The 27500-nt window shown below is 34.1% G+C and overlaps 1 protein-coding gene across 1 annotated transcript in view; it reads right to left on the bottom strand.

The window, feature by feature from the left end:
- Positions 1–6135: 6135 nt before the first annotated feature.
- LOC133178607 (DNA mismatch repair protein Msh2-like) overlaps positions 6136–27500 on the bottom strand; it is a 337373-nt gene continuing 316008 nt past the window's right edge. The window contains exons 12-14 of the mRNA XM_061313340.1: positions 22601–22823; positions 19874–19984; positions 6136–7940 (exon numbers count right to left, since the gene is read on the bottom strand). Coding sequence (XP_061169324.1) covers positions 7779–7940; positions 19874–19984; positions 22601–22823 — 496 coding nt within the window. The 3' untranslated portion in view covers positions 6136–7778. The remainder of the gene's footprint in view (positions 7941–19873; positions 19985–22600; positions 22824–27500) is intronic.

The raw sequence follows: 27500 nt of genomic DNA on the forward strand, positions 1-27500 counted from the left end.
GTGTTTGCTCTGCTCCTGATCTGTATTGTTTCATTGCACTTTTGAGCTCGATTACTGTTTGTTATCTCCAAGTATCTTTGTCTGAAATTTCTGGTCGGAAGTTATCACCCTTAAATGCACCTGGGTTTTCAAATTTTCCAGAAGTGCCTACTATGGAAGCTGGCTAGGGGTCAAAATTTAGAACACAAAATCATGAGTGAACTTTTTGTTCACATTTTGTCACATGAGTGACATTTTGAATATCTTTTGTACTATGAGTATTTTATTAAAACATTGATCAAATCGTACAGAATAACAAGATCTTTTATATGATATCAAGAGAATGTGCCTGATCCCTAATTTTAGGGCTCAGAGGGGTCAAAAGACTTTAACCTTTAACTCTATAGGGATCAATATTTTGTATATGAATTACTGAGGCAGAAATATTTATCTTAAGAGTTTGCAACTATATGTTATAAAAAATGTGAGTACGGTTGCGGTTTCCGGTTGGCAGATCTAAGTTACTGGCAATTTTTAATGAAACTGACAACAAGCAATCGTTTATTTATTTCATAAAACGTCATCAATTAATTGAATTATTGAATTGAATTAATTGAATTATTCAATCAAAACTTGATTTAAATGATATAAAAGAAATAAGTTGTGATAACCGATTTAAAAGGGAAAAGTGCAAATTATTTTCGTCATTCACCGATCTTAATATTGACGGAATCTTCTAGAACATCATATAGCATCGAGCCCGATGTTAAAAAGAAAACCGAGACGATTATAGCTTTATTAACATAAAACAAGAGGCCCAAGGGCCTTGAATCGCTCTTCTGATAAATTGTACAACCTATCACTTCTATTTGAAGCCTCTAAGTATCCTGTATAATTAGATAAACCCTTGAAATTCCAAAGGTAGGTCATCATGACCTACATTTTAGATGAAACACTCTGAGAACCCAATACGATTCTACGCCAATTAGTAGCTGAGAGTTGGTCATGGTGACCTACTTATCACTTGTCATTCTCTGAGGACCCAAGATGCATCAACTAAGTTTGATGATTCTAAGCCAATTAATACCTAAAATATTTTTAAAAGTATAACCATAAAATTTCAAAAGTAGGTGACCTACTTTTCAGATAACATACTTTGAGGACCCAAGATGCATCAACTGATGAAGTTTGATGATTCTAAGCCAATAAGAACCTGATATATTTAAATAAAGCCATAAAATATCAAAAAGAGGTCACAGTGGCCTCCTTTTCAGTCGACTAACTCTACGGACCCAAGATGCATCAACTGATGAAGTTTGATGATTCTAAACCAATTAGTACCTGAAATATCTAAAGCCATTAGTTTTCAAAAAGAGGTCACGGTGACCTACTTTTCAGTCGAACTATTCCGAAGACCCAAGATGCATCAACTGACAAAGTTTGATGATTCTCAGCCAATTAGTTCCCAAAATATTTAATTATAGTCATATAAATTGAAAAGTAGATCACAGTGACCTACTTTTCAGTCAGCCTAGAACCCAAGATGCATCAACTGACAAAATTTGATGATTCTAATCCAAATAGTACCCAAAAATATTAAATACAGCCATAAAATTTCAAAAGTAGGTCAGGGTGACCTACTTTTCAGTTGTCGTACTCCAAGGACCCAAGATGCATCAACTGACAAAGTTTGATGATGCTAAGCCAATTAGTTCCTGAAATATTCAATTCAAGCCATGAATTTTTAAAGAAGATCATGGTCACATACTTTTCAGTCGACTTACTCCGAAGACCCAAGAAGCATCAACTGACAAAGTTTGATGATTCTAAGCCAATCAGTACCTGAAATATTTAATTATAGTCATATAAATTGAAAAGTAGGTCAGGGTGACCTACTTTTCAGTTGACGTTTTTTGAGGACCCAAGATGCATCAACTGACAAAGTTTTATGATCATAGGCCTTAAAATGTCCAAATTATGCCTCTAAAACGCTTTGAATCGAATGCCTGCAAAATTCAAAAAAGTAGATCAATGTGACTTACTTTTTCATACATATGTTTTATGGCCGGAAGATGCATCATCTTGCAAGATTTCATGATTCTAAACCTCTCAGTATTCGAATTAATGACCTTAATTGTTTTGAAAAAGATTAGCCATGAAATTAAAAAGTGACCTACTTTTTAGTCGACATACTCCGAGGTCCCAAGATACATCAACTGAAAAAGTTTGATGATCATAGGCATCTAATTTTTCAAACTATGCCTCTAAATCATTTTGAAAAAGAATGGCCGCAAAATTTAAAAAGTAGGTCACCGTGACCTACTTTTCAGTCAACATATGAGGTCCTTAGATATTCCTTACTGAGAGCATTGTGGCAACGAACCCGAAGTGCAATTTGTACTTTGTAATAAACTTACTTACATGAAAAGAGAAAATTAATGAATGAATAAGATATTGTTCAAATACATTTAAAGATGTAAAATTTTTTCTTTTAATCAACACATTTAAGTTTTTTTCTGAGTACAGTCTTTTGTATCAAATATTCGGCCTATTCATAGGGCATTAAAAGCTCATTTTTACAGAGGTTCTTGGGTCTTGGTTTATAAATATGTATGAACCTTATTAATATGTACAAAAAGTAAAGTTAATTTTTTACATATCAATAAGGTACAAACATTTTTATAAACCAACACTCAAGTATGTGTGAATCCCCCCTTCCCAAATCAATTTATCAGTAAAATTAAAATGTGCATATTCGCCGCTTTTATCCTTGACGGAAATGAAAATAGAGCAATTGAAGTACAATATCCAAAACATAGTATAACAGGTTTCACAATAAACGTCAATTAATGAAATTGTTATTTTTCAAGTTTTTACAAAAAAAAGGGGGGGGGTCGGGGGTCGGAGATGTACATCTAGTACTTCATGCGGAATTTTGAACTAAGTATTTCTTTCTGCTATAAGCCTGTAGGCTGTCAGTAGAAACTACAATAGATTTTCTCTTAGTAGTGGTATAAATTCAATTTCCCGTGCTTGCGCGGGATTTTATCTAGTATGTTAAATAATTAGGCCTTATGGGCCAGAATGCTTAATCTGTGATCCTTTATATCACGAAAAGGTGAAATATTTAGATACGCAATAATGAACATAAGATGCTCAGAATAATGTTTTAAGAATATGCCAACTTTAAATTTCTATCTAGGAGTCAAGATATTCACAATTTTGGAAGAGGCGCCTTTAATTGATCATTATAAGTATATACATGTACTTGTTTTATCTGCTAAATACCTAGGAGCAGACAAGATTTTCATAGAAATAATGCACTTTTACTATATAATCAATAGTACCCCCCTCCCACAGAACCCCTCACCTGGGCCTAGAAAAGTCACAATTTTGAAAGAGGCACCCTTGATCATCATAACCATGCACCTAATTTATCTTCTTTATATACAGGAGAAGAGAAGAGGAATTAATGCATTTTCACTATATAATCATTAGAGCCCTGCCCTAACACTAGAACCCCTGACCCAGGGGCCATGAAATTCACAATTTTAGAAGAGGTCCCCCTCCACATAATAACTATGTACTTAGATTATTGGCTTAATACCCAGGAGCAGAGGAGAAGACTTTCAAAGAATTAATGCATTTTCACTTTATAATCACTAGAAGCCTGCCCTAACACCAGAACCCCTGACCCAGGGGCCATGAAATTCATAATTTTGGAAAAAGCAACCTTCCTCATCATAACTATGCATTTAGTTTGTTTGCATAATACCCAGGAGCAGAGGAGAAGATTTTTAAAGAAAGAATGCATTTTCACTGATATCTTCAACAGAGCCCCACCCTAGCCTCAGAACCCCTGACCCAGGGGCCATGAATTTCACAATTTAGGTAGAGGGCTCAATCCTTATTACAATCATGCCAACAGTTTGACAGCTTGATGTCCAGGAGTAAAGAAGAAGATTGCATTAATTTTAGTGGTTTAGGCCCCACCCCTCAGGTCCCAGGGAGGCAGGGACCATGACATTCATTTTCTGTTCCCCTTTACCCATAGATGCTATATGCTAAAATTGGTTGAGTGGTTTCAGAGAAGAAGCTAAAAATGTACATATATTAACGCACATCGCATGACGAAGGACAAAAACAGATAGCAATAGGTCACCTGAGTTTACTCAGGTGACCTAAAAAGGGGCTGACCCCTCAAATAAGGGGCTTAGAGGGGCCAAAAGTCTAAAACACTTTAATGATCAATATTTGGCTGTAAATTACTGAAGCAAAAGTAATCATATTAACAAATCTGCATACCATTTTGATCAAATTACGTAATTTAGGGCCATAAGGACCAAGAATGCTAAATCTGTAATGCTTTATATCTCAAAAAGAGGAAATATTTTGATAACAAATATAGGACAAAAGATGTTCAAAATAATGTTCTTAACAATATGCAACCTTTCAATTTTTGCAAAACGGCCCAGTTAAAGGACTTTAAGAACTGGTCCCTAAATATTTCTATTCTTCCTCCCCCCCCCCCCCCCAAAAAAAAATTTCCGAATACTAGTAGTTGTTGAACACAAAAATAATGAGACCTTTCATTTGAATTGAAGAGAAAGGGATTGACCCTTCAAATGAGGGGCTCATAACTTAAACAGTCAATATTTTGTTAATATTTTGTCAATATTTTACCGAGGCAAAAAAATGTTTATTTTATCAATCTGCAACTAAATATTATAAAATTTTAATATGACAGCTGTATAGGTCACGCACGATGAATGAAGTATTGAATCATTGGTGATCAGTGTTCAGTTCTGCTTGAGCGGGTCCAATTCAATATGACAGATGAACAGATGAAGACACAGTTGAATTGAGTATTAAATAACAGCAATCAAAGGAAAATTTTTAAAATGATGAACAAATGAAGAACTCCAACGATGGTATAAATACGAATCACCCTTTAGACTTTATGAAAAAATGAAAATTCCAGCGTAAAAAATATCAATCACGTTGGGCGCCATTGTTAACAACCTTTTTAAATGTGGTAAAATACAACACAACACGGCTGCTGGGTTCGATGTTTATATATAATATATATTCTACGATTATGGAATTTTAAAACAAAGAAGGAAGGGTGACCTGAAATATAACAACAGGTATTAAATATCTCTCGCCTCACTCACACTTTTACGCGGATCATAATTTAAATTTTATAAATTTGGCGATCTTTCAATTTTTGCAAAATGTTCCCGTTAAGAACTTGAAAGATTGACCCTTAAATATTTCTATTTCATATATCTCAATACCGAAAAGAAACTTCTGAATAGTTTTGAACAAAAAATATACAAAATCATGTTATCTTTCATTCAATATCAAGAAAAGGGGCTGACCCCTCAAATTGGGGGCTCATCAGGACAAAAAGCTTTTAATCTTTAACTCTTAAGCATTCAATATTTTGTTACAAATTACCAGATGAAAATGGTTATCTTAATGATCTGCAACTACATAAAATTTGGATCATGTTACATAATTAGGAGCCATATGGGGCCAAAAGGCTAAATCTTTTGATAAGCAATAATAACCAAAGATGTGCAGAATAATGTTCTCAAAACACTGGAATTAAATTAAAGATATTTTATGACCATTATTTATGAACAAACATCTTGTCCATTGATTCTTAGGTAAAGTAATGGTGCCACAAAATTTTCATTAATCTATTCAGGAAAATTTTTGCCCTTATCTTATCCCCCCCCCCCCCCTTTTCACTCTCATCAAAAGTAGGCAAATTTAAAATGGAGACCACATTATCTCTTTGACACGGATTTGTCTGGGTGAATTTAATTTAGGGAAAAATTGTTTCCGTGTTTAAGCACGGCAAAAATAAATGGGGCCAAAATATCCCTGTATAGAGTTTTTGTGATTTCTCTCTCCCTAGAAGAGGCATGCTCATAATATGAACAAATTCTAATTTCCTTTACCATAGGATGCTTTAATGCAAGGTTGGTAAAAATTGCTCCAGTGTCTTTGGAAAAGGTAAAAATGTAAAGAGTTTACAGTTGGCTTTTGACTGATGACTCGGGGACGCCAGACAAATTTGGATCAGAAAAGTTCACTTGAGCCTTTGGCCTTAGGTGAGCTAAAAATGAAAAAAGATACCTCTGCAGCTTTGAATAAATCATTTAATTTTTCAATCTGTATGGAAAAAAATATCAAAAAATCATGACACTGCTGTGAATGTTACTATACATATTCATACACATGAAAGTTAGAATGTATACACACATAGACACAAGAAAAAAGACAAGGCAATTCCAGAAATTATGTCCCCCACTTAAGGACATAATCTATTTTGATATGTAAGCCAGAAACAATTTATAACAATTTGAAAATTTGTGATCCTGACATTTGGCCCTTTTACCTCAGACTCAATGCTGGCCATGCATTTATTATAGGCAGTACTTAAAGTGAATCTGGAAACCATACTATACCATATATGAATTAGTGAACTTGTCATTTGGACATCAAAATCAATAAGGGTCTTAGATAAATAAGAGTCATCATGTTAATTTTAAATGCTCAAAGAGAAATAAAATTATCATCTGGAAACTATTTTATGCAATTTATGAATTTGTGACCTTGACCTTTAGACTCCAAAATGAACAGGGGTTTTCTTCAAGTCATAGGGAGCTATGACATGAAAGTCATTGCAAAAGCTAAGGTATATTAAAGATATCATCTTGAAACTTAAAGCTGAACATGCTTCGTAAGTAGGGATATGCCATTTTCGATATTATTATCTACGATATCAGCACCGGAGTATACTCTTCGCATTCCTTACACCTGACTGCTTTATTGTCATGGGTATCGGCGTGGGATGGTGACCTGTGTTCGTGCTGGTTACCTTGCATTATCGTTGTTTAGATTTTATTGAAGTAACGTGTATTTATGTTTGTATTCTGCACTGACCTGTGCAACTGCTGTAAGTTTCTTTGGTATCTTACTCTCCTGTATTAGAAGAAGTACACAGTTATTTTGTGTCGCTACCAAGTCCTTTATAGCATATGTCCGTCTACACATTTGACGATTGATTGCACTGAACAGTGACTAAGTGAGCAGCTTTATATAGGGGCCCTCAGATATAGCGAAAGACCAATTGAATATAGCGGACACATTCCTCTTACACATCATGTTCAGCTTTAAGTGTGCCATTTCATAAAATGAATTTGTGACCTTGACCTTTTAAAATAAAAATAAGTAAGGGTCTTTCTTAAGTGAAAAAGAGGCAACATCTTAACTTTCATTTCGAAAGCTAAAAAAAAAAAAAAAAAACCCCAAAAAACCCCCCCCAAAAAAACCAAAACTAAATATACCATCTGGAAACCATTTTATGCAACATGTGAATTTGTGACCTTGACCTTTAAATCAATAGGGTCTTCTTTGACAATTATAAAATGGAATTATATAAATTTCATTGCAAAAGCTAAGTTCGTTCTGAGTTATCATCTGGAAACTAAAGTGTATCATTTCATAATGTAGAGGAATTTGTGTTCTTGACCTTTGACCTGAAATTTAGTTGAGGTCTTAATTAGGTTACAGGAAGTTATGATATAAAGTTTCATTCCAAAATCTTGAGAGATATCATCTGGAAATGAAAATGTTACAGAGAGAGTGAGACTACAGACGGATGGAAGGATCCATTTATATCTTCTGATATTAGCAAAAGGGGGAAAAATATATTTGTAGTTAACACAGAGAGGAAATACATTAATATGTGCAGAATATTCCCTATGGACAAATAATTGACAAATTCATTTTTTCTTGGCTAGAACATCTCCAACAAAGACATTATTTTGATCAAGAACATGCTGCTTCAGGGTTTTCAAATGGCAAATAATGTCCTGGTCAGACATGCCGGAGGTTGACATCTTCTTCACACTACCCATGAATTCTTGGATGATTTTTTCACCTTCCTACAGGTAAGTATGTATGAGTATTACAACAAGAATAGCTATTGGTAATATATGGAGGACATTTAAAATTATATGAGAATATTTTCAAGCAATAAAAATCAATATCTTTCTTTGTAAACATGATCAAGTTTTATTAACAAATAAATACAGTGAAATTCAATTATAGCAAAGTTCTGAGGACCTGTGAATTCACTTTGCTTCATCTGTAAATCTTAATATCCATATCACAGATTTGCTAAAATATATATCACAAGTTTGCAATGTACATTTTCCTTCAAGTATATCCACCAAATATGTTGAAACAAGTATTACATACAATATATATATATATATATATATATATATATATATATATATATATATATATATATATATATATATATATATGTAATCCAAAGTATGAGAAAGAAATCCACACAAATATTCAAATAATAAAAAATAACAGAACACCGATTAAAACTCTACTGGTTTCAATTGTATCATCAGGAGTTTTGATGATACAATTGAAACAGGTAGAGTTTTAATCGGTGTTCTGTTATTTTTTATTTTATATATATATATATATATATATATATATATATATATATATATATATATATATATATATATATATATATACACAGGGTGTTTCAGAAAACATGCAACCATTTACTTTCCTCACTTTATTGATATGCAAACAGAAACATACGAAAGTTTTATATACAATTATGCTAAAAAGGCGTAAGTTTTTACTAATAACAAAAAATTATGAAATAAGTATAATTTGAATTAATAATGACGTCATATTTGATATCACTAAAAAACAGGTATTTTCATTCCTAATGAGGAATTTAATAAGAAGCAATCATCAGAAGTTCCGAAAATGCTTTTTCAATGCATGTCACCAGTTCCTGTAATTAGGACAATGAAAATAAAGTTTACAGAATACATGATTGATTGATTGTATGTTGTTTTACGTCCCATTCGAGAATTTTTCACTCATATAGAGACGTCACCATATACCGGTGAAGGGCTTCAAATTTTGACCTTTACTCGGCACTCAGGGCCATTGAGCAGTGAGGGATCTTTATCGTGCCAACGCCTGCCGTGACACAGGGCCTCGGTTTTTAAGGTCTCATCCGAAGGACCCGCAATTTTCACTTCAAAGTGCCGAGTGCATGGCGAAGGTACAGTTGCTACCTATTTTTTATCGACTTAGGTCTGTCGCGGCCGAGATTCGAACTCACAACCTCCCGATCACGGAGCGAGCGCTCTACCGACTGAGCTACCGTGAACGGTTTTACAGAATACAAAGAACTTACTTAGTAATATAAAGTGGAAGTTGTATAAATCTGTAAAATTTTGAAGTTAATGGAAAAGTTAATACATGATCAAAGAAAAGGAAAAATTGGAAGAAAAAGACAGTGAGAACACATGAAAACATTTAGAATGTTACTAAAGAGGCATTGTTCCAGAGAATCACATGAAACCCTTTAGTAAAATAACTGAGCTTGTGAACAAATGCAACTCAAAATTGAGCAAGTCAAGTGTATATCGGATGCTGAAATATGTTTTCAATCTTAAACCTTGGACTGGTTAGAACAAATGCTCTGAGGACCCTTCAACTCTTTCAAATCCTTTAAATTGGGCCTCCACACTCACCTGACTTAAACCCCTTTGACTTTTATCTTTGGGGATATTTTAAGGTCACAGTTTTTAAAACAGACCCCAAACAATAAATAAACTCAAAATGGTTCGAACAATGAAACCTGATTCATTACCAAGAGATTCTTTGTACTGGTAATGAGAACTTTCTTGCATCAGATAGATTTAGACATTCAGCAAAAGTGACGCCATTTAGAACTTATTTTGTAACTAAGTGAAATTTTACAAGTTTCTGTTTTCTTTTGTAATTAGGTCTTCCGTTTTCAACGGAAGACCTATAGTGATTCTACTGTTTCTTATTATTATTATTATTATTTTTCATTTTTATTTTTTTGACCTTTTCAAATCGCGATATCTCAAAAACTACTCAATCATTTTCAGCCAAATTTTCAGGAATGATGTGTTATCTCATGCCATTTTGAAATATTGAAAAAGTTCGGAAAAAGTTACTTCCGGTCGGGAATTATTACGATTTTTCACTTTTTCCTTTAAAAATCTAGTCCATGAATGTTCTCAGAAACTGTTAAAGGTAGGAGTCTGAAACTTTCAGGTATGATAGAATTTGGTTTGTAGATGTGTGATGGAAACATTTCGTGTGTCGTTGTCACTTCCGGTCGTCACAGGAAGTGATTTAAAAAGGGTAATTTTTTGAACTTTTTTGTTTTTCATAATTTTTTTATGATGTTGATAGGCTAAATAAAGAGTCTTACAAGATTGCTAAATATGTAGTTTGTTTAAAAATTGATTAACCCTTACTCTAAATATTTATCATTTTTCAATCTTAAGCGATGATGTTTGATAGCGTAATGGTTAGCATGTTGAAATTTCACGTGGGCGATCCGGATTCAATCCAAAGAATGTCCGAATTGTTTCTCACTTTTTGGGGCTCAAATATAAGATTTTTCTTTAAGGGGGGGGGGCTATGTCGTTCGACGTCAGAGCAGCGGTGTTTGACAACATATTAATATCAGCGTGTCTTTTTACTCCCTCATAAAGAGTTTGCAGTTGAATTTTGCACTAATTAATGTGCATAGATGCAATTGTGATATAAAACGAGAAAAACATGTTGGTACAAATGTATATGTAGCTAGATACCTATGCAATTGTATCATAAATTGGGGAATTGCCGAATTGTATTTTGAAAGTAGATTTGTTACTTTCTCATGTTGATTGAATAACATATAGCAATTTCAAATGAGAGAAAAATAAACTTCAATGATATTTTTCTTTGATTTTAGTAGAGCAATATTCCTTTATAGATGCAAGTTACTGAACATAATAGGTATCAGATTCCTTGAGTGTCATATGGCGAGACGTGTTGTGTTGCAAAACATTCCAGTCTTTTCATTAATGTGTTACTAATTGGAATAATCCACTTTGGGGGTAAAGAGGAATATAAAATGTGTAAGAAAACTTAGCGCTGCCTTTATGTTACTTGCCCGTATACGGTATGTTATATGTACAGTGTGATAAATATACATTCTTAGGCTAGAAAATCAGGCTATAGCAACATATTTTTTAAAAATTTCATTGAAGCTATCACGTACACTTATTCAATTGAAGACACATTCCAAAGAAAAGGCACCAAGATTTACTCGTGACATTTGGCGCGAAATACTTATCTTGACCCGCCTTTCACAAATGGTCTGATGCAGTAGCGTAGAAGTACAGAAAAAGATTACACGGACAAGTCTGAATTTGGAATTGCATAGAACAGAAAGTTGAATGCATAAAGAATAAAGGAAGTAAACACAATAGTTTTTTTTTTTAGTTTTTATCAGTAACAGATTATTTTCTCTGCTATCAGATATTGTTAAAACTCAAGTAACAAATCCGATGTAAATCTGCTAGTACTTGCACAAATTTAGCTGGCTAGTTTTCATCCTATAATTCCACACTATAAGAAAAAAGATTAACCTGCCTGACACTCGTTACCTCAGGGAATGAGTGCAAGGTAAACATCGGTGATGGCTGGTACATTGCGCTAGTGTAGTGGTATAAATGATAAAGAACAAGGTTCACTTAGAGCCTTTTTTGGCCCTGTGAATTTCAGAAAAACTGAAACTGCTTGGTTTTAGTTGAAAATGTATCAAATATCATTTAGACCTTTGATGACTGCGTATCTATCAAAAATGAGGTAATTTTCTGGCTAGCCAATGCATTATGACGTCATGAAATGCGTCATTTTCCTCATATCGTGAAAAATTCTACAAAACAGCCAATTTTTAAAGGTATTTTTCGATATTTAATATAGAGCGTAACCTCCAATCTTAAATATGCAACTATAAAATGATAGAATTATTTCTGAGGATTACAAAACCTGTTTTATTTTTTAGATCAGAGGGTGCGCTCATATTATTTCTCTTCTGTGAAAGTACTCAAATATACTTATTTCCATTAAAATTCAAGAACATTGCAATTTCATGAGCCCTGTTTTCCAAGACCTTGGCTATAAGGAGAAAATTTTTAATAGGAAATGAAAACACGAAGTCTCTACTTTATCTTGTTGTTTAAAATGGAACATAAAGTGTTAGTCAATAAATTGGTATATCTACAGGGCCATTTTATGCATAAAGTGAACCTAGCTCTTTTCGGGCGGCCGATCTTGGTTTAATCCCGACTATATCTGAATTTTTTGCTTAAATCTACGTTTTCATCTTTATCAATGATGTTGAACTTTGTTTTTCTCTTTGTGAATTCTGTGCTCTTTTTATTATTATTATTATTTTTAATAAATAAAAAATCTTTTTAAAGACCCATGTTAAATTTTTAGGTGTCTTCACAACGAGCAGATATGAATGTAATTTTACGTGCAAAGAGTATCACAGTTATTAATGGCTATTCGGACGGAAAACCTCTCGTTGCTCGCAACAAGTATCTAGTTCATTATCTATTTGCCAGATTAACTTTATTTTCATGAGAATAAATCTTGAAATTGTGACTTTTAATTTGATATGTTGGTGCATGGTATTGGTTGAAGCACCAGTAAAATATAATCAATCAAAATGGTTGCATGTTTTCTGAAACACCCTGTATATATATATATATATATATATATATATGGTGAAGGTTGGAAAGGAAGGGGTTGCCATTCCCTACCTTGAAAAGGTTATATGTGCTTTGTAATGGCCTATTATGAACTTTTAATTTTTAACCTAAATATTTATATTAAACGAGGCCCAAGGGCCTTGAATTGCTCTTCTGATAAACAGTACAACCTATCACTTCTATTTGAATCCTCTGTGTCCTGTATATTCACTAGGGATGTCAACGAGTACCCGGTTAACCGGGTACTCGATCGAACGTCTGAGTATCGAATACTAAAAATGGTACTCGGTTACTCGGATGTATATTTTTCTTACTTCAAAGAATATATTTTCATAAAAAAATAACTTAAATATGCATACAGTAAATAACGTCATCTACACCTGTAAAACACGTGTTATCGCCTGTGGCTGGGTATATACAGTAATTAGTGACCAATCACCTGGTACACGGCTGTTCTCACCTATTGTTGTCCTTAATTTTTGAATGGCTTCAATGATTGTTTTCATTGTACATCGTTTAAGTATGGTCTATTATCTTCAAATTATTTTAAAACTATTTAGTTAATATACGGCAGCAAAATTAGACATGCATAGAAATGTCGTTACCCACTTCAAAAGTGAAGAAATATTTAGAAATAACGAAAGATAAAAAAAAATGTTGAAAGTTAGTTTGCATAGTAGGTTTAATGTATACTGTGGAAACAACCAACATATGAAAAAAAAAAATATTAGACTAGCGATACCAACAATGTTCTTCCTTCTCTTTCCCTAGTTTAATCATCACAAACCTGTGTAACAGATTGTCCTCCTTTTGTGTTGATCAAATAGATCCTAAACAAGAACCATAAACCATTTGTAATTTTTGATGTATAAATTGTGTCGTTTGTGTTCATTTGATAAATAAATTTTGTACCAAAAAATCATTTCCGTTGGAATCTATGTTTATAAATGTGATAAAAGCAGCTTTGCGGTTTGACAGAGCTTAACGTGGCTCAAGAAAATTAACACACTTGTATTTACATTTCTACCGAGTACCCGGGTACTTGATCGGAAAAACGTCCGAGTAACTGATTATCAAAAATTGACCGATCTGACATCCCTAATATTTACATAAATGCTTGAAATTCCAATGGTAGGTCATCATGACCTACATTTTAGATGAAACACTCTGAGAACCCAAGATGATTCTAAGCCAATTAGTACCTGAGAGTAGATCATGGTGACCTACTTATCACTTGTCATTCTCTGAGGACCCAAGATGCATCAACTAAGTTTGATGATTCTATTCAATTTTTTATTCTATGCAATTTCAAATACAGACATATCTGTGTAATCCTTTTCAGCACTTCTATACTACTGTAACAGTCCATTTGTCTTCTATAAAGGCGGGGTACATTACTTCGCTCCAAAAGTCATGAATAAATTTTCGCACCTTTTCTTTGGATTGTATGTTCTATTGAATGGGTGTGATAGCTTCAATGAAATTTTTAAAAAGTATCTTTTTCAAGCCTGATTTTTTACCCTTAGAATGGGTATTTATCACATTGTACCTATAACATGATGTATATGTTTAAGTAACACTTAGGCATGCGCAGTGAATTCGCCAACTTTTTAGCTCACCTGAGCCGAAGGCTCAAGTGAGCTTTTCTGATCACTTTTTGTCCGGCGTCCGTCTGTCTGTCTGTCTGTCTGTCTGTGTAAACTTTTAACATTTTCGACTTCTTCTCAAGAACCACTGGGCCAATTTCAACCAAACTTGCCACAAAGTATCCTTGGGTGAAGGGGATTCAAGTTTGTTAAAATGAAGGGCCACGCCCTTTTTCAAGGGGAGATAATAAAGAATTAGTGAAAAATTAATAGCATCTTTTAAAAATCTTCTTCTCAAGAACCACAGGGCCAGGAAAGATGAAACTCAAGGGGAAGCATCCTCAGGTAGTGTAGATTCAAGTTTGTTCAAATCATGACCCCCGGGGGTAGGGCGGGGCCACAATGGAGGATCAAAGTTTTACATAGAAATATATAGGAAAAACCTTTAAAAATCTTCTTCTCAAGAACAGCAGAGACATGTTGAGTCATATTTATATGGAAGCATCCTCAGGTAGTGTAGATTCAAGTTTGTTCAAATCATGACCCCCGGGGGTAGGGCGGGGCCACAATGGAGGATCAAAGTTTTACATAGAAATATATAGGAAAAACCTTTAAAAATCTTCTTCTCAAGAACAGCAAAGCCATGATCAGTCATATTTATATGGAAGCATCCTCAGGTAGTGTAGATTCAAGTTTGTTCAAATCATGACCCCCGGGGGTAGGGCGGGGCCACAATGGAGGATCAAAGTTTTACATAGAAATATATAGGAAAAACCTTTAAAAATCTTCTTCTCAAGAACAGCAAAGCCATAATGAGTCATATAAATATAGAAGCATCCTCAGGTAGTGTAGATTCAAATTTGTTCAAATCATGACCCCCGGGGGTAGGGCGGGGCCACAATGGAGGATCAAAGTTTTACATAGAAATATATAGGAAAAACCTTTAAAAATCTTCTTCTCAAGAACAGCAAAGCCATGATCAGTCATATTTATATGGAAGCATCCTCAGGTAGTGAAGATTCAAGTTTGTTCAAATCATGACCCCCGGGGGTAGGGCGGGGCCACAATGGAGGATCAAAGTTTTACATAGAAATATATAGGAAAAACCTTTAAAAATCTTCTTCTCAAGAACAGCAAAGCCATAATGAGTCATATAAATATAGAAGCATCCTCAGGTAGTGTAGATTCAAATTTGTTCAAATCATGACCCCCGGGGGTAGGGCGGGGCCACAATGGAGGATCAAAGTTTTACATAGAAATATATAGGAAAAACCTTTAAAAATCTTCTTCTCAAGAACAGCAAAGCCATGATCAGTCATATTTATATGGAAGCATCCTCAGGTAGTGTAGATTCAAGTTTGTTCAAATCATGACCCCCGGGGGTAGGGCGGGGCCACAATGGAGGATCAAAGTTTTACATAGAAATATATAGGAAAAACCTTTAAAAATCTTCTTCTCAAGAACAGCAAAGCCATAATGAGTCATATTAATATAGAAGCATCCTCAGGTAGTGTAGATTCAAATTTGTTCAAATCATGACCCCCGGGGGTAGGGCGGGGCCACAATGGAGGATCAAAGTTTTACATGGAAATATATAGGAAAAACCTTTAAAAATCTTCTTCTCAAGAACAGCAAAGCCATGATGAGTCATATTTTTTTGGAAGCATCCTCAGATAGTGTAGATTCAAGTTTGTTCAAATCATGACCCCCCGGGGGTAGGGCGGGGCCATGATTGACTATCAAAGTTTTACATAGAAATATTTAGGAAAAATTTTTAAAATCTTCTCAGGAACAGCAAAGCCCTGATTGATCATATTTATGTGGAAGCATCCTCAGGTAGTGTAGATTTTATTTTGTTCAAATCATGACCCCCGGGGGTAGGGTGGGGCCACAATGGAGGATCAAAGTCTTAAATAGAAATATATAGGATAATATCTTGGAAGCATCCTCAGGTAGTGTAGATTCAAATTTGTTCAAATGATGACCCCTGGGATAGGGAGGAGCCACAATGGGGGATAAAATTTTTACAAAGGAATATATGGGAAATTTTTTTTGAACATCTCAAGTACAAGAAAGCCATTTGTTATATTGACATGGAAGCATCATCAGGTAGTTTAAAATTCAAGCCCCCCCCCCCCCCCCCCCCCCCCCCCGCGGTGGTAATCTTTTCAATACTGAACTCGTGCTTTTGCCTAGCCAATGTGCTCAGGTGAGCGATGTGGCCCATGGGCCTCTTGCTCTTCATATTTTATTTTCCTGTTAACCGCAAAAGTGGACTATTTTGAAAAGACTGCAAAGTTTCGGAGCAAAACATGTCTCGCCCTACGGCGGTCAAGGAATCTGATACCATTTATGTTTATTAAACTGTCTTTGAAAAAAAGTTTTTTTTTCTTATTTTTGTGGTTTCATTTTCTTTTAATAGAAGACGAGCCCGGCATGAGAAAGAAATATTTGCCATGTAATACTGTAGATTCCTTATTTTACGTGAGTACTTATTATCGCGAAATGGCCCAAGGGCGTCAAATCGCGAGAACAATAATTCGCGAAGGGATGATTTATCTAGAGATTTTACATACATTAAAGCACCATGAAAATAAAAGCGAATAATTTTATTTCATGAGCGGTGCTTCTCGCGTAATTACGTGATAATTTATTCCTCACGTATATTTAGGAATCTACAGTACTTACTATGAATATTTATTGCTTTAGTCAGGCAAGCTTCTTGAAAAGCTATTACTTACTAGTATAACACATTATGTATTACCGTTTTGCAATACCTCTAACTTAGCATTCCTTTTGGGAGAGGACTTGTATAGGCTCTGATGTCCAATGCAATTATGTAATTTGACTTTACATAATAAAATACTGATTAAATATAAAATACATGAACCTGAACCAGAAAATCCAACACGCTCACCATTATGCCTTTGGGTCCCCCCTTCGAAAGTGAAAAAATCTAGGGTTTTGATTTCTCAATTTAAAAAAAAAAAACTAGAAATCTGACCAGTCAGCAAGGGCCCCGATGAGGGATAGAAATATAAGGGTGCAGATCAGGGGATGTGAATTTTACTTGATTACAAAAGTTTAAAAATATATGAAGAAGAATAAGCAATAGCAACTGCTAAATATCCAACAACCTGTAAATAGTATCCTTGTATTTACATATGTCAGTAAAAAACATCATATCTATAATAACTCATTTAAATGTATATTTAAAAAAGAATGAAGCATATGTTTTCTAAAATACCAGCCTCCAGTGAATGCAAATATCACCCAGGTTTGACCTTAACTTCAAAACAAACATCAGTTGCAGACAAAGGTGTTAATCAATCTTAAAGTGACAGAGAGATAGCCCTCTAAAATTTTCTGCAACCAGCAAGATAATCAAACCCAGGGGATTAATTATACTGCTCTCTCAACCTTTTCTTCTAAGTTTATAATAAGAACTTTTTCAGCAATGATACAATGAGGTTATGATCTGAATACCTGTAAAAATGAAAGAAAAAGTGAGCAAGCTAAAATACCCCACGCTCCCCCAAAAATCGATGATGCAACATGTAATGAATGGCAGAGTGCATTTTAAATACACAGTTAATTCAAAAAGGGCCATTACTTGCAAAAAATCATTACATCAAAACTTCTTGCATATAAGGACATTCAAATCTTTGTATGTTACAAATTTAATTGGGCTGAAGTTTCTAAATAAATAATGGAATCAAAATTTCTTGGTAATATATACAAATCTATTTTCTTCAATAATAGGCAAAACTCTCAGGGCAAAAATAATGGAATTGGAATTTCCTGGTAATATGCACATCTACACACTGTGTACAAACTTCTGTGCAGCAGTTTAAAAGGAGTTGCACTGACAAACTGTTCATCTCTATATTCAAGATATGGCCAAAAATCTAAGTTGAAAAGTGCCAAAATTCCCAGAAAAAATAAGGAATTGGAATTTCCTGGTAATATACATATCTACACATTGTGTCCTAAATATCTGCAAAGTTTGACAAAATCCTGTGCAGCGGTTTATGAGGAGTTGCGCTGACAAAAAACAGGACTGACGGGTCAAAAACATTATACCCCCTGCAACTTGTTGCTTGGGGTATAATAAATAGTATGCTTTGCCCATTCACTCTTATATAAAGTCAAGGAATCTACCCCACAACCCCAGCTCCAAACCGGATGACATAGAGAACCAAACTTAGCATCAAAATATGTCTTACTGCCTATTCAACCAACATATAAAATTTGAAGTTAATTGGTCAACCCTAAAAAAAGTTATTAGAAAAAAAAAAACAGAAAATTTGTGGACGGAAGAATGACAGACAGACAGCAATTACTATAGGGCACCCACAAATCCTTGTGCGGCCCTAATTATATGTTTAGCATTTTGAAAAATGTTTCTATTAACCCTACCATTATCATAAAAAAATATTGAAAAATAAAAAAGTTGAAAAATTCGACATTTTTAATTCACTTCCGGTAGCAACCAGAAGTATTGATGACGAAAAAAGGTAATTTCAAACATCTAGAATTCATGGTCTATCATCTATAACAAGCATAGTTGCCAACTCACCCGATTTCGTTGGGTGACACCCGATTTTTTGAGCCTTAATCCAATTATTTTTTATGACACTGCGGCTCCTGCTTTTCTACCGATTTTTGGCGAACAACCCAAAAATCTCCCGATTTCCAGATTTGGTTCATAAATTAGGTTGCACTTTTAACTTCCAGTTACAACCCAAGCTTGGACCTATCTCTGAAAGTTTAAAAAGTGCTCTTTTTTCTACTTCAGAAAGTTTTAAAGTGTTCTCTACTAATTACTAATCAAAAGCCTGAAGGGCTTCAATGGCGTCGAACATGAAAAACAATGCATGTTAAAAGATCTTTTTGAATTTGAAGAAAGCAAAAGTCAATTGTATGATTCAGGTAGCCTAACAAAATTTTTTTGTAAACAAAATGTCAACTATTATAGTCTTAGGGCTCTATGTCATGATCTGAATAGAGCTGGGTTTGAATTGACCAGACAACGTTCGACATATCGGACAGGCAGGCCAGTCTAAAATTTTTTTTAATGATAGTTTTAATGATAAAATTGGTCATTACATTGTAAAAGCAAGTTCAGATTTTGAAATTCATTATTTTAGGTATTCTAGTATTCGTGTTCAGTAATTTTGTGAATGTTTTACCGCCTATTGGATTGTTATCGTTCTGAAACCTTATTCTTGTCATTCGATGCATCCTTTCTTTAGAAATTCATCCGAAACAACTATCACGTTTTTCTTGTGTGAAAATATAAACATAGTATTTTTGTTTTGTAACAGAATTAATTGTAGATATAATTGATGCAATTTTATTTTCAAGTTATTATCAATTGTGAGCATTTTCAAAGAAATTGATTTATAGCTACATGTATTACTATTTTCTTTTGCGGATGCATCAACTGACACATTTGGTCACGTAAAATTTGATGGCAATTTTGAGCAGGGCCATAACTAGATGACGTTCGAGCTCTAGAGCTCAACGCCATAAAAACTCTGAAAATTTGACAAGCATTCTTATCCTATCTCTGAATACTTTCTGAATGTCTCAAAAGAAGAAAAACCTTAACAGATTCTCTCTTTCTATCTCTCAGACTAAAGAGATAATTACCTCCTTTTTCATTTTCCTTTTTTTCACGACTGGCTCATCATTTCCTTTCAAAGAAGCTTCCAAATCAACTGATTGGAAATCCTCCAGTTCTGATGCTTTTTTCTTTGAAAACTAAACAGTAAAAATGAAATGCAAACAATGTCTGTTAATCATGGTAATGTTGTTCATCAAAATCAACAAAAGATCACAGGCCACAATGCTTATCTGAGTAACCTTAGACAGCTGTTCTAAAGTAGATTTTAAAAGATTGTCCCCCCTCTTTATTCCCATGAAAAATTGTGACCCCATTCTTAATTTAAGGAGTCTCTGATTCCACACATGGGGATACTTCAATATCAATATAACATGGCATTACTGATATATTTATCCCCCCCCCCATATACATGCAATAGGTAAAATTTAATCCCACATTTTAGCTCAATAGGGTCCATAATTTGAAGAAAAAAAGAAAATAGAATAAAAAAATTATTTGCAAATTTTAAAATTCTTGAAAAGTTTAAGAATATGACATGAAATATTTTGCAGGTTGAGGAATCTACCTAATATGGCAATTGTTATTATGCATACAGTGGAGCTTACCTTGAACAGTTGTCCAGTCCGATATATGAATAGCAGACCATGGTCTACTACACATTTTTACAATCCCTACCAACACATGGTTCAGGTCAATTTACGAGGTAATATATTGAAATGGGAAAAAGACAACTGAAACTCATTTTCAATTCTTTTAAAAACAAGAGGCCCATGGGCCACATCGCTCACCTGAGCACATTGGCTAGGAAAAAACACAAATCAGTTCAGTATTGAAAAGTTTACATTGGGAAGGGGGGGGGGCTTGAATTTTAAACTACCTGAGGATACTTCCATATCAATATAACAAATGTCTTTGCTGTTCTTGAGAAGAAGATTTTTACATTTTTTTCCTATATATTCCTTCGATACCCTATTGTGGCCCCTCCCTACCCCAGGGGGTCATCATTTGAACAAATTTGAATCTGCACTACCTGAGGATGCTTCCATATTAATATGACTAAACTTGGCTTTGCTGTTCTTGAGAAGATTTTTAAAGGTTTTTTCCCAATATATTTCTATGTAAAACTTTGAGCATGTATTGTGGCCCCACCCTACCCCCCAGGGTTCATGATTTGAATAAACTTGAATCTACAATACCGGAGAATGCTTCCATATCAATATGACTAAACATGGCTTTGCTGTTATTGAGAAGAAGATTTTTACAGTTTTTTCCTGTATAATCCTATGTAAAACGTTTCCCCTATTGTGGTGCCAACATAACCCCAGGGGTCATGATTTGAGCAAACTTGAATCTCTACTACCTGAGGATGCTTACATATCCATTTGACTAAACAAGGCTTTGTTGTTCTTGAGAACAAAATTTTTAAAGATTTTTTCCTATATATCTCTATGTAAAACTTTGATCTTTCATTGTGACCCCACCCTACCCCTGGAGGTCATGATTTGAACAAACTTGAATCTACACTACCTGAGGATACTTCTGTTATAATATGACTAATCATGACTTTGCTGTTCTTGAGAGAAGATTTTTAAAGACATTTCCTATACATTCCTATGTAAAACTTCGACCCCCTCTTGTGCCCCCTTCTTACCCCCGGTGGTTGTGATATGAAAAAACTGAATCTAGAATATGTAATGAAGCTTTCACATAAGTTTCACCTTTTCTTGCTTAGTGGTTCTTTAAAAGATTTTTAAAAGATGCCACCAAATTTTCATAAATTCTTAATTATCTCCCCTTGAAAGAGGGTGCAGTATTTCAATTCAACAAATTTTAATTCCCTTCACCCAAGGATGCTTTGTGGCAAGTTTGGTTGAAATTGGCCCAGTGGTTCTTGAGAAGTTGAAAATGTGAAAAGTTTATGGATTACAGATGGACGACAGACACTCTTTAACCAGAAAAGCTCATTTGAGCCTTTGGCTCAGGTGAGCTTAAAATAGATATATATATTTTTATTTTGATGTTGTCACTTCTGCTCTGGAGATTTTCAGGATTTAGTGATTTTTTGAGGGTCAGTCTGTCCAGGCGTTTTCCAATAAAGCACAGACACGTAAAATTTTCAGGGATGATAGAGCAATATATGTAGATAATTTCTGTATCGCATATTGTAGAACCTTATAATATGTAGGTTACCTGTATCTTAAATTTCAAAGGATTTTGTCAAAAACAAGGAAGATATTGAGATTTTTGTTTCAGCCAGTCAGAGCAAAGCGCATGTGCAAGCACATGTGTTCACGCTAATTTGACCATGTCATCTTGTCTACACTACTAATATATCTTTATGTTTTGAGTTTCAAAGCATTTCATCAATAAATACAAATGCACATCTACACAACATTCCTGTTAACCCTAAAAAGGTTTTATATCAATTGAATGAGTAGTTTACAAGAACACTTGCAGACAAAACAGTATCAGAGAAGAAATTTTGAAAAAAGAAAGTAAAACCAATCTTAGTTTGGGGAACATAACTAAAGGTACGCACTGAGAGCACTGAGTCCCCAAAATGACCCCACCCCTCCCTCCGCTATATAAGTGTATATTAAGAATGTATATTAAGATTCCGTGTAAGTCTAATTAAATTTTATTCAGTGGCTTAGGATAGGGGATGACTACTTCCATGCATATCAGACTTACAGATGTATGTACAGACATTAGGGGGGCAATAAAAATGAACATCAATTACTCCTTTAAATTACCTCAATCACATGCAGTGGGAAATGAGCTAATTCTGCTACATGAATACCAAAGCTCTGGTCACATGGTCCTTGTTTCACTTGATAGAGCAGTGTCAGTGTGTCATTGGATGTCAAAGCTGTTACATGCAGGTTGTTAACGCCAGGAATCTTGTCAGCAAGAGTAGTTAACTCATGAAAATGTGTAGCAAATAGGCAAAATCCTTTGATCTCAGCTGATATGTGTCTAAAAAATTAAAGTAGGAGATATTAAGAAACAAATTTCCAATCCATGTTTCCCTCTACATGTACCCATAGATGCTATATACCAAAACTGGTTGAAATTGGTCAAGCAGTTCTGGATAAGAATCTGAAATTGTTCAAAGGTTTATGGATGAGGCCCAAAATAAAATAAAATTTGTTTGCTTTTCTTTGCCAACCTAGTAAAAATGCAGTGACTAGAAATATTTGCAATATTGTAATATCTGAAAAATTTAAAATTTGTTTATAGATGAGGCCTAATATAAAATATTTGTTTGCTCTTCTCTGACCAACCTAGTAAAAATGCAGCTACTAGAAATATTTGCAATACTGTAATATCTGAAAAAATATAAATGTGTTTATGGATGAGGCCTAAAATAAAATAAAAATAAAATAAAATATAAATAAAAAATAAAATAAAAATTATTTGCTCTTCTCTAACCAACCTAGTAACAAGGGGCCCATGGGCCACATTGCTCACCTGAGCACACTGGCTAGGAAGAAGCAGAAATCAGTTCAGTATATTGAGTTTTAAGGGGGGGGGCAAACTTAAATTTACACTACCTCAGGATGCTTCTATATCAATATTACTAATCTTGGCTTTGCTGTTCTTAAACAAAAGAATTTTAAAGATTTTTTTCCTATGTATTCCTATATAAAACTGATTGGTCATTGTGGTCCCACCCTACCCACCATTAATTTGAACAAATTTTGAATCTACACTACCTGTGGATGCTCCTAAAATAATCATGGCTTTACTGTTCTTAAGCAGCAGATTTTTTTCAAGATGATTCCTATATATTCTTATGCAAAACGTCGACCCTCTGTTGTGCCCCAACCCCTGGGGGGTCATGATTTGAACAAACTTGATTCTACAATACCTAAGTTTGCTCTGTATATATAGGACTAATAATGGCTTAGTTGTTCTTGAGAAGAAGATTTCAAAGCTATTTCCTATGTAACGTGTATGATCAGGTTTTTACAAGGGATATATAGGTTTTCCTTTTACTCCGTCTGAGTTAATGATTGGACAGCTATGTCTGAGGGTATATCACATAGAACTTAAGGTAGTATGGGATACCTCCACGTTATGACGTATTTCCGTTTGAAGTATTGTTTTGATTTGCATGAGTGCTTATTATCGGGTCAAAATTTGTAGATACACCGTTGAAAAGAACACTCTGAAGCCTATTTCAATGCAAGTTCTCACAAGTCGGCATTTTAAGTAAAAACAGACAAAAAAATCGCAAGTATATAAATTTACTTATAATTGTACAACGGACATTTAAAAAAGCAAACCCCTGTAAAAGGTAGTTTCAACATTGCTGCTTTTGAACACTTTTAAGCAAAAGCTGTATTTCAATTGTTTGAGTAACTGTACAGCACCTTGTGTGCGGTGAGGCATGGATAAGTGCAATTACTTCACATTGTGCTGAATTATCACCAATCAATTATCACGTTAACCAGAGCTGGACTTTTTTGTTATTTAATTCAAGAAGTAACTGTTTGGTCACAAATCAGCTAGCTGTTGTATATAGTCCCAAAACGTTCAGATGAATGCAATTGCTCTGAACAAGACCCGTCTTGGAAAGCGATTGTCCATGCATTGTTTTCAAAACCGCTCAAAGTTGAAAACTACAAAGTGCGATTTTTTTATGGTTGGGAAAAAATGCTCCTCATTTCTAAAATAGCACCCAGGTTTTTTCAACCCTTGGAAAATAAAGAAGGATAACTCTTCCGCTCGGATCTTTTAATTCAAAAAGTTTTAAGTGCATTTTATATTTTCCATTTATATATATATTTTCAATTTGTTTATTTCACTTTGCTAACATATTAAGATACATTCTTATTGTAGACTTTCATGAAATGTTATCCGTCTGTTTTCAAGAAATAAAGTTTTCCCAGTTTTTTTACGCTTATTTTTTGTTGAAAATAAAAAAAAATACTAAGACATATTTCTTGTCATTTTTGTTTTTATAAACACTTTATATTAGCAAACGCCTGCCTATAATATTAAGCTTATGAAAAAAGAATTATGCAAGAAAAAAAATCGTTTTTGTATTTCTCATTAAAATAATAAAAAAATTATTAAAATTACACTTTAATATACTGAAAGGTAGGGGTATTTCAAATCCTTTTAATTTGGGTACATAAATATGTAGGAGAAGTTTCGTTTGGTATCCCATACCACCTTAAATTTTCTCTTTCATCTAGAGATGGGGACTGGGTAAGGTACTACTTGCACCATGTTTCTCCCCTAGGTTCCTATTGATAGATAAGAACCTGTTGTCTCGATCTTCTTCAGATCTACTACACCCAGAACTTAAGTACTTAACAAAGATTGCATTGAAGTCTATGGAGCAATTTTTTAAAAATAAAAATTCAAATAATAAAAACTAGATGCTGTCATGAGACAGTAATACCCGCACTAAGGTGTTTGCCTCTAAATGCACACTCCTTCATATTGGGCTTACCAAGGAAAAAGTCAAAATAATTCTATAATTTACACAGTACATGTATTCGTCAAATCGAGCATAAAATGCTCAGGTGAACATGTGACCCATGAACCTCTTATACGCATTTCATATACTTAATTCATTACCAGTCTGAAATATCAGAATTTAATTAATGTTGTAAATTAGGTTTTAATAAAAAGGGGGGGGATATAAATTTTTGGCCCATAATTGGAACTTTTTAAATTAAATTTATCTTCTCAACAACAAATAATATTATTTTAGTACAAAGCGTTTTTGATGAATTTATCAAAATGTGCAAACTTTTTTTAGTATTTGATTAGGCAAAAATCTCCTTGAAAAGCCATACCCAATCAATTTATATGTGTCCCCCCCCCCCCCCCCCCAAATACACACACACACAATTTGCCTGTTTTTGGAAATAGGCCTAGATGGCAAAGTTATGTTAAAACATCGTTTGTTATGATAATTTAAAATTTGTTCTTGTACTGTACATGTATGTGAACACCTTTTTGAAAATTTCTACATCACACTGGGCTTGCGTCACCCTACCAGTACTAGTACTAGTTTTACCATTATCATTTTTAGATTGCACATGCCATGTGACATGGTGCAGTGTTACATGTATATCAGTGGAAATTAATTCATTTTGTGTTTTAATTGGATTATATTTCATGAAGTTGACAGGACCTATGACAGTCGGTAAGTACAAGTTTAAGTATAGATTGGGGTAAAATAAACCAAAATGCAAATGGTTAGGTTAAAGTTTAAAAAGGATCAAAGATCATCGGCAATCTCCTATGCAGAGTTGTCGTTCGTTTCTCTCTCAGACACTGAATGTATGAGCCGATCGTAGAGAGTGGATCATCAATGCCACAATAGACGAATTTCACATTCTGAAGAGTTATCTCCCGTTGTCGACATTACATTCAGTTACAGGCATAGATCCGGGAATTTTTTTCTGGGGGGGGAGGGGGGTCCACACCTCGGTCCAAAAAAATTCCAGCCCAGAATTTCCTGAGGAGCAAAATAAAAAAAAAAAAAACAAACAAACAAACAAAATAAAAACAATGATGGTGGGGTCCATGTTTTTAAAGGGGGAGGGCATCCAAAGTCATTTTTTATTTGCTTCTGTAAATCAGTATATAGTCCTATTTAAATAACTCTGCAAATTCCAGGGGGGGGGGGGTTCCAATCTCCCTAGCCGCTCCCTGTCCCTGAAATGACAAATGATCATGCGACTCCTAAATAGTAGAAAATTTTTCCATTTGACTAGACATAATTTTGTTTCTTGTGTTATTATGTTATGTACATCTAATGGTTTAAGGTTATGAACCCTTGAGGTCATCCCCACTCTCTTGTTCATAATATGACTACATCAAATTAAATAGAAGTGCATCAATGATAAGATTACTTGACATTTCATTCATGAATTTGGGTCAACCTAGAATTAGGAATGAAAATCATTCAAAGAGATGGACCATTAAACTATTTGTATGTATTCACATTTTTTTTATGTCAAACCAAAGTATTAGACTAGTTTGCATACATGAACAAACTGGGGTCTGGGAAGGGGAAGGGGCAAGGGGAAGGAGTTATCTCTTTACGTCTTAATTAATTGTTGAAAATTCCTAAAATGAATGTTAACCTTAAATCCGACTTGTACGTCTTCATTATTTTTAAGTGGTGGTGTCTCCGTATGAGTGAAAAATTCCCAAGAGGGACATTTAACAACAAACAAACATTAATGACTTAAAAAACACAATATACATGTACATGTTTATTAGTCAATGGATATACTTCTGATCATATCTCTAGTTCTCCCTTGAATCAGAAATGATGATATAAATATTTTAAGAATGATTAAGAGTTGAAAAGGTTGTGCATTTTAAAATTCACTAAGCTCTGTGGTTGAATTAGCTATACCAGTTTAGCTTATTTTGCTACTCAAAGCACCTTGATTAACTATTTTTAATCATACTGTTTTCTGAAATGTGAAGTTTTTTCAACATGGATACAAGTCATTTTCAGCTTCTGAAAACAATTAATGCATGAAAAAAAACTGCTTTTCAAATACTGTAACTCTTTCCAAGTACTTGTGATCATCAGTTTTTAGCTCACTTGAGTTTTTCTGGTTTACTGATCACATTTTGTTTGTCATTCATCTGTCCGCCTGTAAACTTTTCACA

The sequence above is a fragment of the Saccostrea echinata genome, unplaced genomic scaffold (assembly GCF_033153115.1).
Source record: "Saccostrea echinata isolate AGI-Se365-2 ecotype Australia unplaced genomic scaffold, CSIRO_AGI_Sech_v1 ptg000003l, whole genome shotgun sequence".
In the NCBI taxonomy this organism is placed as follows: Eukaryota; Metazoa; Mollusca; class Bivalvia; order Ostreida; family Ostreidae; genus Saccostrea; species Saccostrea echinata.